Consider the following 13,200-nt stretch of genomic DNA (forward strand, 5'->3'; position numbering starts at 1 on the left):
TCAACAACTTCAATGACTTCAATAACATCAGTGACTTCAATAACTTCGACTCCGACTTCTTTTTGCTTGGGCTTTGGCTTCTTGCTTGGATTATTTTTGCAGCTCTCCTTTGAAGTCCCTTATCTCAGTCACAAGGAATTCCTCCTCTGCCTCGCTTTTTTACCAAAAAGTCACACGAAGCACAATGAGAACATCGGTGTGAAGGAGGAAGTAGCAAATGCTCCCTTGTTCAGCCACAGTGAGAACATCGTTCAGAAAGGTGAGTGCCCTGCCAGGGCTGAGCAGAAATACTCTCAAGGACAGTGCTGGGGGAATTCCCCGCAGAATTCCAGTGCCCCTGCCGGGAAAGGGGCAGTGGAGTTATCCCAGTTTGCCCCCGTACCAGCGGGCACCGCTCCCCAGTTCCTGCCCAGCCGGGAGCTCGCCACGAGCGAGGAACTGACACTGTTTGTTAAACAAACAAATCCACCCAATGAACTGGAGAAAACTGCAGCGCTCCGGCCCATCCGTGGCTGTGCACAATGCAAGGGGACACTCATCCCGAGGTCCGCCTTCTCTGCACATCTCTCTCCTCCCAGTCCCCTCTTCCCACCCCTGCACTGCACCCGCCCCGTCTCTGCCACTGCCCCTGCTGGGGCTACCCGAGCACGTACTGTGAAAGCAGGACGCAATTTGGTGCTAAATCAGCGTAGCTGTGGACGGAGTCTGTCAGACTGGGGTCCGGCTCCTGTTCCCGTGCCCAGCGAGAGCCCAGTGAGGAGACTAGAGCGCGTTCCAAAGGTTAAGCCCGCCTGGAGAAGGCTGTGAAAGGTCACTGGAGCAGCCACGGCAGCGCTGCCAGCACCGAGTGCGTGTCAGCAGCAGGCAGGAAGTCAGAAGGCGCTCACTTCTGCCAGCAGCACAGAGTTATGTTACTTATGCCGTGAGACAGGACGCCTTTTCCTAGGGAGCAGATGGATATTTAAAGATACAGGGCTTTTCCTCCCCCAAAAGCAGAATGTTTCCCATTATTTCTACTATATGAGTTGTAGAGGGTTTCACTTTGATACTTTCACAGACTACAATCTTATTTTTAAAACATTTCCTTTGTTAAAAAAAAAAAAATACAAAACCAGTGTGTTTTGCCTCCTACGAGTCTGTATTTTTTTAATGGCATTGGTCAGATTAAATGTAAACAATGTCTGTGCTTCAAAACGAACCTGCAGAACAAACAGCAGCATTAGGCACACATAGAAATCTTAGCTGGGAAACACAAAGTGATCCAGTGCACCTGCCTAAGAAGCACAGTCTGCAGGGCCCACATCTGCACAGTGCCAGCATGTCCCAGCTGCTCCAGCTGTGCACTCCCCTCAGCCAACACCTGCTGCACAGTCCCGACTCTCCTCCCACTGGCAGGAGCAACCGCTCCATGGCAAGACAGACAAGCTCCTGAGAAACTGCTTGCTTTGAGCATTTGTGATACAAACCAGTCTGTGCTAGGGAGATCTTCCACATCCTAAAAATGTGGGCAGAAAGATTCAAGTAGACTCTTCCAACTGAGTTAGGCCATGATATGATACCACATTGCAGTGTGCTGAGTTGAATAAATGTTTTTTGAAGGAAAATGTTTTTAGGTTTTGTTTTCCTTTTCAAAGGAAATTAGAATCTTCAAAGGTTTTGGTAATCTCTTGTTTACAAAAGTATGTTCAGAAATGGGGTGGGAATAGAGTTGTGGAAATGGCTGTTTATACTCCAAAAATTTCAGATATTTGAAAACTGGCTTTATTGGGCACAACTCACCAAATCCTACAGCATTAAAATCAGAGAAATATATTTTCTATTGTTCCCAGTGTTAAGGCCAAGCCTATGCCAACCAAAGTGATCATATAAAAACATTCACAACATTCCAGCAGATTTTTGCTGCAAAATCAAGTCAATATATTTTTCTGCAGTGACTGTGCTGTTAGATAAGGCAAATTGAGAAATATAATGCCATTTTAATAATGAATATTAGTATTATTTACCATTATTTGTATTAATTACCATTATTGTAATTAATAAATTATTACAGAAACAAAGAGATGAAAGCTTGAAGGATCTGCCGTGAAATCACGGTGAAGCTTGATGTGTCTGTGGAGGGTCCTTTTCATACCACCTCCCAAAGAGTGTTACACTCAAAACTGGCTTTGACGTAGCATTCTGACTTATCAGACGTCCATCACTTAGCACCTGGTTATGAAAAAGTAAAATAAGCAGGAGCATCATCATAGCAGTACTATTGTATGGCAAACACAAAAGAATATACTCATTCATGTTGATCTAGTTGAGAGAGCTCCAATCTCAACTGGAGCTAGCAGGAAGTCTGAGAAAAACTACATTTCTGTCTTGAGGGAGATGTTGTTCTAGAGGATTTTGGGGAACAGGGCAGAAGAGAATTGGCAAGCTGCATTACTCTATGAATGCAACCAGGAAAATCAGGCAGAAAAAAAGGCAGAGGACAGAGGATGCTGATAACAACTAAGTGTCTCTTGCCTTCTAACCTCTGATGTCTGACAAATCACAAGGGTGTTCATTACCTGGAACTCCCCGGGGGCCAGCTGCACCCCGCTGTACAACACTTCTGGGAAGACGTAGCTGGTGCCAAACGTGCCACTGAGGGAGAACATCTCAAACTTGGTCTGAGCCGTCTCCACAGGCTGCCCACATGTGCTCAGGTTTGTGCTTGGGCACTTGAGCAGACTGCAGATCTGTGGGGAAGAGGAGATAACCGTGTATTTAGCAAGATGTGAACACTGATAAGAAAGCCTTGTGCCATCAAAGCTAAAGTGTGTCAGAGCAGGTGATTATCACAGGTTCTTTTTCATAACCCTTGGGCAACTCCTTTTCAGTTGTAAATTCTTTTTTCACCCCTTGATCTGATTGGGAGTATTTCAGACCTGCATTGCCTTAGCATTATAATTTTATTAATGGATTGTCTCTGAGATAAGTGCAGCCAGACCACCTTATTTCATCTCTGAAGCCCAATCCTGTGGCTTCCACTAATTCTTTCAATCACCAGTTGTCCTTATTTGAAGGCTTGTTTCCCACGTCTTAGTAAGATGAGTTTGTGAATGGAAATTTTAGGCAAATGAAACCAAGTTCTCCACATAGGTACACTGTACAAGTGCACATCCAAGTCCTCTTACTGCTAATTGTACAAGTTGCTAATGGCACTTCATTTGATGGCCTAGTAATGCTGGAAGACTGAATTTGATGTTCCCTACTCAAATCCTAGTTAATTTAGGCCAAGGAGATGAAATTAGCATCTTTTCTTACAGTTCTGTGTTAGTAGTTGCAGCACACAGAGGAAAATACTAATCATAATATTGTTTCCCTTTTGTCATGGGAGTTAATTATTCAGCTGATAAATGTTTATGGTCTTCATGAGGAAATATGAAATAGACCTAGCACTCCTCTGATTTAGGAATGATTTGAAGGATGATGTCTGGTTTCACTGATAGGTGATGGAGTTTTTCTATATTTCTGGTATTGGGGGATAGAAGAATATTTGAAAAAAATCAAAAGTATTCATCAGCAAATATGGGTTTGTGCTGAAATGCAAATAAGCAGAGAAATAAGGAATATGTCATGAGGAAATGAAAAAATACTGAGGGTCAAAGGAAGAGTAGAAATTCCTGTATTCTCTAGAACTTCAATAATGGTAGAGACCATCTGGCAGCTTCCACAACCACTGTAATAAATTTTACAGCCAAGCTCACCAAGAACTGAATTTATTCAAGGTACCTTCCTAAAAGTATTAGATGAGCTATTTGCTGGATAACACCTCTCCTCATATTCCAGAGTCTGTACCAGCTGGTACAAAAAGGCCATGCTGACAGACAGAAGTAACTAAAAAAGTATAATCTGCTGGCACAATAAGTTAATTATGAAGGCAAAGGATGTTTTCAAATATGGCTTTAAGCAAATTCAACCAGGATGTAACTCACTGTCTTCCCAAATATTTGATTAAAGGAGAAGAGAATATTTCCATTAAAAGTCATGAGCCATTTAAGCAAGCTTCATTGCTATGATTTGAATAATGACAAAAAATTAACATTTCTGTGACCCTAACTTATCAGAGCATCTCATAAATACAGCTGATTTTTAACAGTAACTCTTTGATGAAGATACAGTGAAACCACATCTGGAGTACTGTGCCTGGGCTCCTCAGTACAAGAAAGAAAGGGAGCTACTGGAGAGCGTCCAGCTGAGGCCACAAAGATGATGATGAGTCTGGAGCATCTTATGAGCATCTTATGAGGAGAGACTCTGGGAGCTGGGCCTGTTAAGTCTAGAGAAGGCCAAGCGGGGTCTCATCAATACATACAAATATCTCAAAGATGTGTGCCAAGAAGATGGTGCCAGACTCTTTTCAGTGGTGCCCAGCAACAGGATCATGAGCAATGGCCATAAAAACACAAGAAATTTCACCTCAACATGAGGATGAATTTTTTTACATTTAGGGTGGCAGAGCATCAGAACAGGCTGCCCAAGGACGTATTGGATTCTCCCTCTCTGCAGACACTCAAAACCCACTCAGATTCATTTCTGTGTAATCTGCTCTAGGTGGCCTTGCCTTGGCAGGGGGATTGGACTATGTGATCTTCAGATATCCCTTTCAAACCTATTCAAAACTAATCAGTGATTCTGTAATATGGAGGAGATTCAGAACACTTACTGCAGACATTCACAGAAGAGAACCTAAATTTAGGCCATATTGCACATCACCAAAATAGTGAGTGCAGTCTGGGCATTTAAAGGAGGTTTAGAGAGCTCTCTGCTGCATTTGTTGGACTTGAAGGCAAATAGGCTTGGAAGTTTTAGCAACTCCTTTCCATTACTAACAAACAGGGCACTAGGACTCCAGCATAGATGAGTCATTGTCTCTTCTTTTTCCACCACAGAGCTGAAGGTTTGTCCCTACAAATAAGCTTCCTAAAGTAAGTAAGCCCTTCCAAAGAATTACCTGCAGATAGTACTGTCCTTCAATAACATGAAGGCCATCAAAAGCACCCAGGACATAAACTTCATCATCTCTTTTCTCTGCCATATTGTATGTCAAGTGACAGCAGAGGTTTTTTTGGCAGACAGTGAGATTCCCCCCAGGCTTAGTGAGCACCGTGAAAGTAAAGGGATCTTCAAAGATGATTCCTGTGAATTCATGGTCATTCTGTGAGAATCTTCCAACACTCAAAGCATATGAGCTCCAGCTGACAGCAGGTGGGGCAGCAGGAGAAAGACGAGGGTGTGCATCTAGTTCAGCAATGAGGAGGTGACCATCTTCGGTTTCCATGTTGTAGGAGTATTTTCTGGCTCCAGCTGGTGCATAAATGCCACTCCCTGAGGAGAGCACAGAGTCAGTCCAAGAGGAATTTTTAAAATCATGTTGTCCTTCTAAGTGTCTCTACTGATAGCTTATCCACTATTCTACACAGATTAAAGTAATTTTAGTCTCATCAAAGGTGACCATTAGCAACTCAGTACACAGAGCTCATGCTCTGGCAAAGATTAGCATTTATTCCCTTAGATGAGGTCTGCTCAGTGTAGCCAAAGGCAGAGGATGTTTGTTTTTTCATGTTATGGTATGATTATATTTGTGGCCTCCTCAGTTCTCTTTTCTCTTTTATGCAATAGAGTTGATAACTATTTTTTTCTCGGCTGATTGATGTGAAAGGACCATCTACTGACTGAGACAATCCAAAACACAACACAGGCAAGTATCACAGGCCTGTCCTGGTGAACAGGAGACAGCAATTGTCCAGCCCCCTTTACACTGGCTGTACTCCCTTCATGGGTGATTCGCACCTGACCAGCACCAAGCAACACAGGAAAATCAGAGGTCTGTCCGACCCATCACTGCAGAAGCCTGTCAGGCATTTCAGATGAAAAGTCCCAAAACAGTACTGTGGTCACAAAGCTTAGTGAAGATACTGGTCTAACAGAAATATACTATTCCATAAGCTGAGCTCTAAAAAACTCAATGTTACATTCTAATATTAAGATGTGGATTTCTTAGCAGTGTTACTACAACAGGCCTGAACACGTGTTCTTAAAGGTTTTCCGTGACAGTGTTAAATACAGCTATACAAATAAGTCTCTCATTTGGCAGAATAAATGTAGCCACATATATGGTTTACAAGTATATTTACAGCTCAGTATTCAATCATAGATTTAGAAGTGGAGAGGAAAAGAGTCTTAAAAACCTCAAAAATTTCTATTCAAGTATAAGGGTAGTAACCTACTACCTGTCTAGAGCCATTAAAAGAAAAAAATAATCCTAAGAAGCTAGGGCAAAGAAAACACTACAACTTCTGTTGTGTCTTGTATGAAACCAATAGGAAGAGGATCCATCAGCTTTAAAGTTCAGTGACTAGAGTCTAAACCTTCCAGATAAATATACTATATTCCTCTGCAAAATCACTTTGTGGAGCAGGGAAGAAATTTGTGGTTATAGACATTTTTGCACGCAGTGAAAATCAAGTTACCTGTCATTGCCATGCTGGTGTTGTGAGTATTGGCAGCTAAGACATTGACACGCATGCCCATAGCCCAGGCAGAGTGAAACTGAACTGCAGTCAGAAAGGGCAGGACATTCATCCAAGCTGTGGGGAAGAGCACGGTGTCCACCTGCATCTTGCTCACCAGGACCACGGCAGGCTCATAGAAAAGGATGTCAAAGCAAGTGAAAATGCCAAACTTCCCAAAAGGAGTCTCAAAGGTGACAGCTTCTGGCTCTTTAGGATAATTAAACTGACCTTCTCCTTCAAAGAGATTATACTGTAGGGGAAGAAATGTAGAGCAACCAGTTAGAGGCACTTAGTAACCATATGTCTTGGAGTCATTCCCTAAAGCTGTTCAGAATTACTAGAGGGGAATTTTTGACCTGTGTTGGAAGCCCTCACAAGTAGGAAATCAGATTAAAATTGTATGATCATCGTACCCAAAATATGGAACACATATTACATATTGTCCTGGCATCTAGCTAGGAAACCAGCCAGCTGCCTTCAGGTCTGTTGGTGTCATCTGCATAAGAATAATCTCTCCACTCCCCCCACCTAGTTTATATTTCTGGTGACCCAAATGCAACCAGAACAGAAATAGTAATGTAAGAAAAGCATGAGGGATCTGGTGACAAGAGACAAAATTGGTGCCCTTGGTGTGGAGATGCCCAGAAGCACTGGAAGTACAGAACACCAGCATGAAGCACGGGACAGTATTTGGGACACTGCAGAGTAGAAAATAAAGGCTATGTTGATGGGGGCAGATAATCTCAGCCAACAGAAAACCTGAAGTTTGTGAAATTCTTGTCTTTCCAACATTTTCCTTCTTCCTTCACATACGTATTTATCAAGAGTCCTTTACTAATGTCCTGGTAGTCTGAAAGTAAATATGGACACCAAGCCACAAACTTAACTTATTATTACTTAACTTGTAATTCAGCACTTGGGCCATGGCAGGCTGGGGGACAGACAGGCATTATCAGTGTTTCACTCATCCCATTTGCTCACGAATATGTATCTTGGCATTGTCTCTAAACAATCAGATAAAATATTGGGCCCAAAGCACATTAAATAAACTCTACCCACTTTGGCTTGATATCTGGCACGATTCATAAACAGCTCTGATGGAACTTGCAGGTAGGCACATAATACTGAAAGAGGAACTTCCATTGGGTTCAAATGTTTCAATATCCTTATCTCTTTTTACACCCATCTTAGACCATGATTTTGTCCAAATAATTCCCATTGTGCAAAAAACATGCCAAAACAGCATCAGAAAAAAAGGTCCTGCCTCTCTGAAATCAGTCTGCTCATCTACAATGAAATAGAGATGAACATTGAAATCCTGGAACATGAAGTGGTAGTCTGGTGAAAAGCTGGCATTGAAAACTGAAGCTGCTCAAGCAGCAGAATTTACAATAGTAGCGAGCTAATGAACTGAGGAAGTCAACCAAAAGCATATGCCACTAAATTGCATCAGAGCAATAATTTTTCATTCTAATCTGTTTCAAGAAACATGACAGCAAGTGCAAATTCAGCATTGCTGCTTCATAGCAAGGGAGATATTCTTATACGTTATAAAGAAAAGCAAAACTCTGCTAGTGGACAATAATTTAATGCAATTCTCAATTTAATTCTGTTCCCAAATTGAGACATTTTGAAGTAGTGGAAAAGGGTTGCTGTCTCTCCAAGGCCTCCCTACCTTGTGGTACCGAGCCACCAGTTTCCCGTGTGTGTCAAAGACGACATCCGTGTTGAACTGGTAGCGACCGTCCCCGGGGCAGCTGGGATCGCTGGAGGCACACGGCTTCTTGTCCCCCATATTTGCAACCACATAGATGGAGTTATTTCTGGCCATGCAGCTGAGGCGTTCCTGCACTGGTGCTGGACCAAATCTAATGCATTTTAGGGAAGGAGAAAAATAAATAAATAAACAAAACCTGTGCTGTCAATGGTGTCCATTTCCAGAGTGCTTGAGGTTACACCAGCAGCATCTCCAACCCTGCAGCCATGGCAGGGTAGGCAGATACAGAGTTGCTCCAGTGCTTCCTCAGATTGCTTCCTGCACCTTGGAGCCCCTGGAGACCTCCCATTGGTCTCTGCAGGGACATGCCTGCCAGTCCCCTTCAGCACCTGGAACATGCTCTGCGGTAAACAGATAATCCTTGTGCTGGGAAAGGGCAAGAGAGCCATCTCTGGGCAGAGTAAGACACTAGCTTGGTGTCACACAAGCAGATATTTTAGCATCAGGCATACTGGCACCTGAGGACTGTAGCTCTGGGCCCTTAACATGCTAAGCAGAGTTGAGCTGTGGGATAGTGCAGATGATACGGTCAAGGCAATTAAGCAATTCATTTCCTCCCACAGACAGGAACATAGACCTGTAACCAAGGCATGAAGAGCAGTGGACTATTAATTTTGAGATATGACAAGAGTCCATGTGCCAGAAACTGGCAGCACCTCTGAAGCACCCATACCATGGCCACCCATGGCCACCCAGGCCAGAGCAGTCATCCTCCTTTGTAGTGTGGCAATGCCTGCAGCTTTGCAAGGTGTGTGTGGGCCATACAAGGAGGACATCCATGCAAGATACACATACAGCACTAGGAGTAATGCATGCCAGAACTGATGGCAAATGTTATATTCCCAAAAGCCACTATTGAAACCTCTGATTTGGAACAGAGAGGAGGCACTCAGATCACCTCTGCTAAACCTGTGTGATGCACTAGAATAAAGATCTGCTCAGACACAGTGCCACCCCACACTTCAACTTCAATGAATGACTGCATATTTTAGCTATTAATATCTCAGCAAAAAGTTGCATATCCTGCACTACTCCCCAGTGTGAGTCTTCTTGGAATAACTGAGTTATTATATCCTCACAAATATAATAATCTGCTCCTCATCAAGCAAGTGCAGAAAGCTGTGGCAAAAAGGGAGGACCACCGCTGTAATTCCATGGCTGTACACTTACTGCTTGCTATAGGAATCTTAAGTCCAGAGCTCAGCTATAGTTTAGTTTATCATTGCTGGAACATGCTGCTTCAATGACAGATCATGTTCTACATCACAGAGACTCTAGCAATTCAGACTTTATCTTACCTTAATTGTGAAAAAACAAGATTAAAAGTTCCTGGGTTTATATCATTTAAAATTTTGGACTTTAACTACTGACCTCATTACCTCTTATTATCTGCTCAGAGACTATTTCTCAGGTGTCCACAAAAATGTGTGCTTTTGTTTCAACATGTTATTTGTAAAAGACTAACCAAAAAACCAAAGAAATATTAGTGTTCATAATTTACATTCGGTTCTATTCAAAATAGTGTGGAAAAATTGTAAGTAGAATAAGAAGCAAAATATTCTGGCCTCAAAAAAAAAGACAATTCCTCAACTTTTAGTAACCTAAATTCTGTATATTGCTTGAATTCCTCCTTAAAGTGTCTAATTAAAAAAAAATATCTTAATGTTTCCCACATCACTTAGTCATGGACATGCTATATCTAACCATGTAACTACTTTTATACTCAGTTTTAATTAAAACTTATGTCAGAGTCATTAGCAGTTCTCAGTAATTTAGTGTGAGCTGCTCAAGACTCCATGAAGTAATAGGTCAAAAGCATCTAAACCCCTGCAGAAGGAATCACCTTGAGGGGTCAGTGCAGGGAATCCAATTCACCACCGGGTCGGGGATATCCTCCAGGTAGGGGTAGATGGATTCTCTTGTGAATCGCCAGCCATAGATGCCGTCTTCAGGAGTCACAATGATGTGTGCACCCTGTCACAACAGGCTCTGTTTAAAGGCCACCCATGCACAGCCAGCCAGCAGGGTCAGCAGGAGCAGCAAGCACTGCTGCACAACCCTCACAGTACCCCTCGTACCTGTCGGGCAGCTTCCTTGACGGCCCCTTCCAAGACATCCATGTTTCTGTGCATCAGGGCCAAAGCGTGGCTGGCAGGAACGGGCTGGGTGGAGGCATCTGGCAGGATGACAGCGTGCTCGTAGACGGCTGCCAGGAAGGTGTCGGAGGCAAGAGCCTGAAGGGCTGCGAGTGCAAACACCACCGCGGGCAGGAGGCACTGGCAAGGGAGCATGGCTGCAGCCTCCCAGCTCCTAGAGTGCTCTGGACAAACAGTGCGGAGAAAAGAGAAGGGGGACAAAGTTTACTTTGAAAGTGGGAGGAATGAACTGTAGGTCTGTTGAAGCATTACCTTGGAACCAAGTGTGAGATGTATGAAAGTATTGCAGTTCACATTAAGGACGTCACAACTGAACAAACCTAAAATGCTCAACAATGCCAAGACTAATGGGGCCAGTAAAAAAACAAATAATTAAAAAGATATCCAGAAAGAACAGTCCAACTATTATTTTTATACTTTTCTGTCACTGCTTAAAGCGAGACTTTTCTATCAGATCTGATACACAGGTGTTTATTGTCACCTGTGGAGCAAGTCTTTGGTGAATTTTGAGTGGCAAAATATTAAAAAATTTTTTACTCTAGTATCTTCATATTCCTCAGTTTCTGCGCTGTCAGTATGTGCAGCTTGCTTCTGAGTTTCTCTAGACCAAAGAAATTGCATTAGCATCTCACTATACTGAGATGTCATGCAGCCAACATGCCAGCAACAGAATTGCCTCTTGAGTTTATCCCAGTGTCTCTGCCAGTCACTTCTGTCTTGCTGGGCATCGCTTTCCAGCAGCCTTGCACCAGAAAACATGAATCTGGACAGAATTCTTCCTCTGAAATAAGGCATAACCTCATTGCCTGGCTCTTGCTAGGCTGAAGCAAATAAGCAGGCTATTTCACCAGGTACAGTGGCATGCCTGCCCCTCTGCACACCTTTCTGTCTCCAGGAACATGCTGAGCATTGAGAGCCTTCACTTTTAATCTTCAACTCGTTTCAAATCCATTTGTTGCTATGACAGTTTCTGTTTTTTTCACTTTCTAGCATTTGCAGTATTCTCATTTGGAAAAGGCTATCTGAGCAGTGGGAAGCAGAACAGGCTGCCTGCTTCCAGCTACAGCAGACTGTCACTGTTGAGCTGGTTCAGAAAAAACACACCTATGGATGAATGCAGATACCACAGAGTTCTCTCACACAGTAGTGCTGACTGAGAGCTTCAGTCATTAGGAACATTGATTTTTATCTGGTGATGTTCATCCCTAAGTACTTCTCTACACACATTACTAGATCCAGCATGCTCATTCAGTAGCCTAAAATACAAGCCTTTTAAAAGCTGTTGTAGAGATTTCAGTGATAGTTGAACTAATGTAGCCTTGAAGCTTTCCTCCTTGATGGGAGAACAAATGGGGGACAGAAAACAGGGCACAGTTATTGAGAAATTCTAGACTTGGTTGGATACAGACTATGGAAAAAGCAACCAATGATATGAGGGAAGAGCTGGGAAAGTACAGCATTTGCAGCTACCAAGTTTTTAAAAAACTCCGTGGTTTTGTAAGGCTGCCAAGTAATGCAAACAATAGGTTGTCTCTGTAAATAAGGGGAAATTCTGGCTTGGGGATGTGGCTGCTTTAGAGCATTAAATGCTTGGGGCTGCAACAATATATAAGGCTGAGCGGTGAGAACAATAAACGACTTCAATGACTTCAAAACCATCAGTGACTTCAATAACTTCGACTCCGACTTCTGTTTGCTCGGGCTTTGGCTTCTTGCTTGGATTATTTTTGCAGCTCTCCTTTGAAGTCCCTTATCTCAGTCACAAGGAATTCCTCCTCTGCCTCGCTTTTTTAACCAAAAAGTCACACGAAGCACAATCAGACATCGGTGTGAAGGAGGAAGTAGCAAATGCTCCCTTGTTCAGCCACAGTGAGAACATCGTTCAGAAAGGTGAGTGCCCTGCCAGGGCTGAGCAGAAATACTCTCAAGGACAGTGCTGGGGAATTCCCCGCAGAATTCCAGTGCCCCTGCCGGGAAAGGGGCAGTGGAGTTATCCCTGTTTGCCCCCGTACCAGCAGACACCGCTCCCTAGTTCCTGCCCAGCCGGGAGCTCGCCACGAGCGAGGAACTGACACTGTTTGTTAAACAAACAAATCCACCCAATGAACTGGAGAAAACTGCAGCGCTCCGGCCCATCCGTGGCTGTGCACAATGCAAGGGGACACTCATCCCGAGGTCCGCCTTCTCTGCACATCTCTCTCCTCCCAGTCCCCTCTTCCCACCCCTGCACTGCACCCGCCCCGTCTCTGCCACTGCCCCTGCTGGGGCTACCCGAGCACGTACTGTGAAAGCAGGACGCAATTTGGTGCTAAATCAGCGTAGCTGTGGACGGAGTCTGTCAGACTGGGGTCCGGCTCCTGTTCCCGTGCCCAGCGAGAGCCCAGTGAGGAGACTAGAGCGCGTTCCAAAGGTTAAGCCCGCCTGGAGAAGGCTGTGAAAGGTCACTGGAGCAGCCACGGCAGCGCTGCCAGCACCGAGTGCGTGTCAGCAGCAGGCAGGAAGTCAGAAGGCGCTCACTTCTGCCAGCAGCACAGAGTTATGTTACTTATGCCGTGAGACAGGACGCCTTTTCCTAGGGAGCAGATGGAAATTTAAAGATACAGGGCTTTTCCTCCCCCCAAAGCAGAATGTTTCCCACTATTTCTACTATATGAGTTGTAGAGGGTTTCACTTTGATACTTTCACAGACTACAATCTTATTTTTAAAACAATTCCTTTGTTT

The 13,200-nt window shown here is 43.8% G+C and overlaps 1 protein-coding gene across 1 annotated transcript; it reads right to left on the minus strand.

Annotated features, from left to right (window-relative positions):
- Nucleotides 1–1,738: 1,738 nt before the first annotated feature.
- Nucleotides 1,739–12,991, minus strand: LOC306811475 (pantetheinase-like). The gene is made up of 8 exons (XM_079325206.1): nt 12,762–12,991; nt 10,401–10,642; nt 10,166–10,296; nt 8,221–8,413; nt 6,504–6,795; nt 4,985–5,358; nt 2,556–2,726; nt 1,739–2,208 (listed from the first exon to the last, which is right to left on the minus strand). Exons 2-8 carry the CDS (start codon nt 10,611–10,613, stop codon nt 2,089–2,091), a joined length of 1,494 nt encoding a protein of 497 aa, XP_079181332.1. The 5' UTR covers nt 10,614–10,642; nt 12,762–12,991; the 3' UTR covers nt 1,739–2,088.
- Between the last annotated feature and the right edge of the window lie 209 nt (nt 12,992–13,200).

The sequence above is a fragment of the Erithacus rubecula genome, assembly GCF_903797595.1.
Source record: "Erithacus rubecula genome assembly, chromosome: 2".
NCBI classification, from domain to species: Eukaryota; Metazoa; Chordata; class Aves; order Passeriformes; family Muscicapidae; genus Erithacus; species Erithacus rubecula.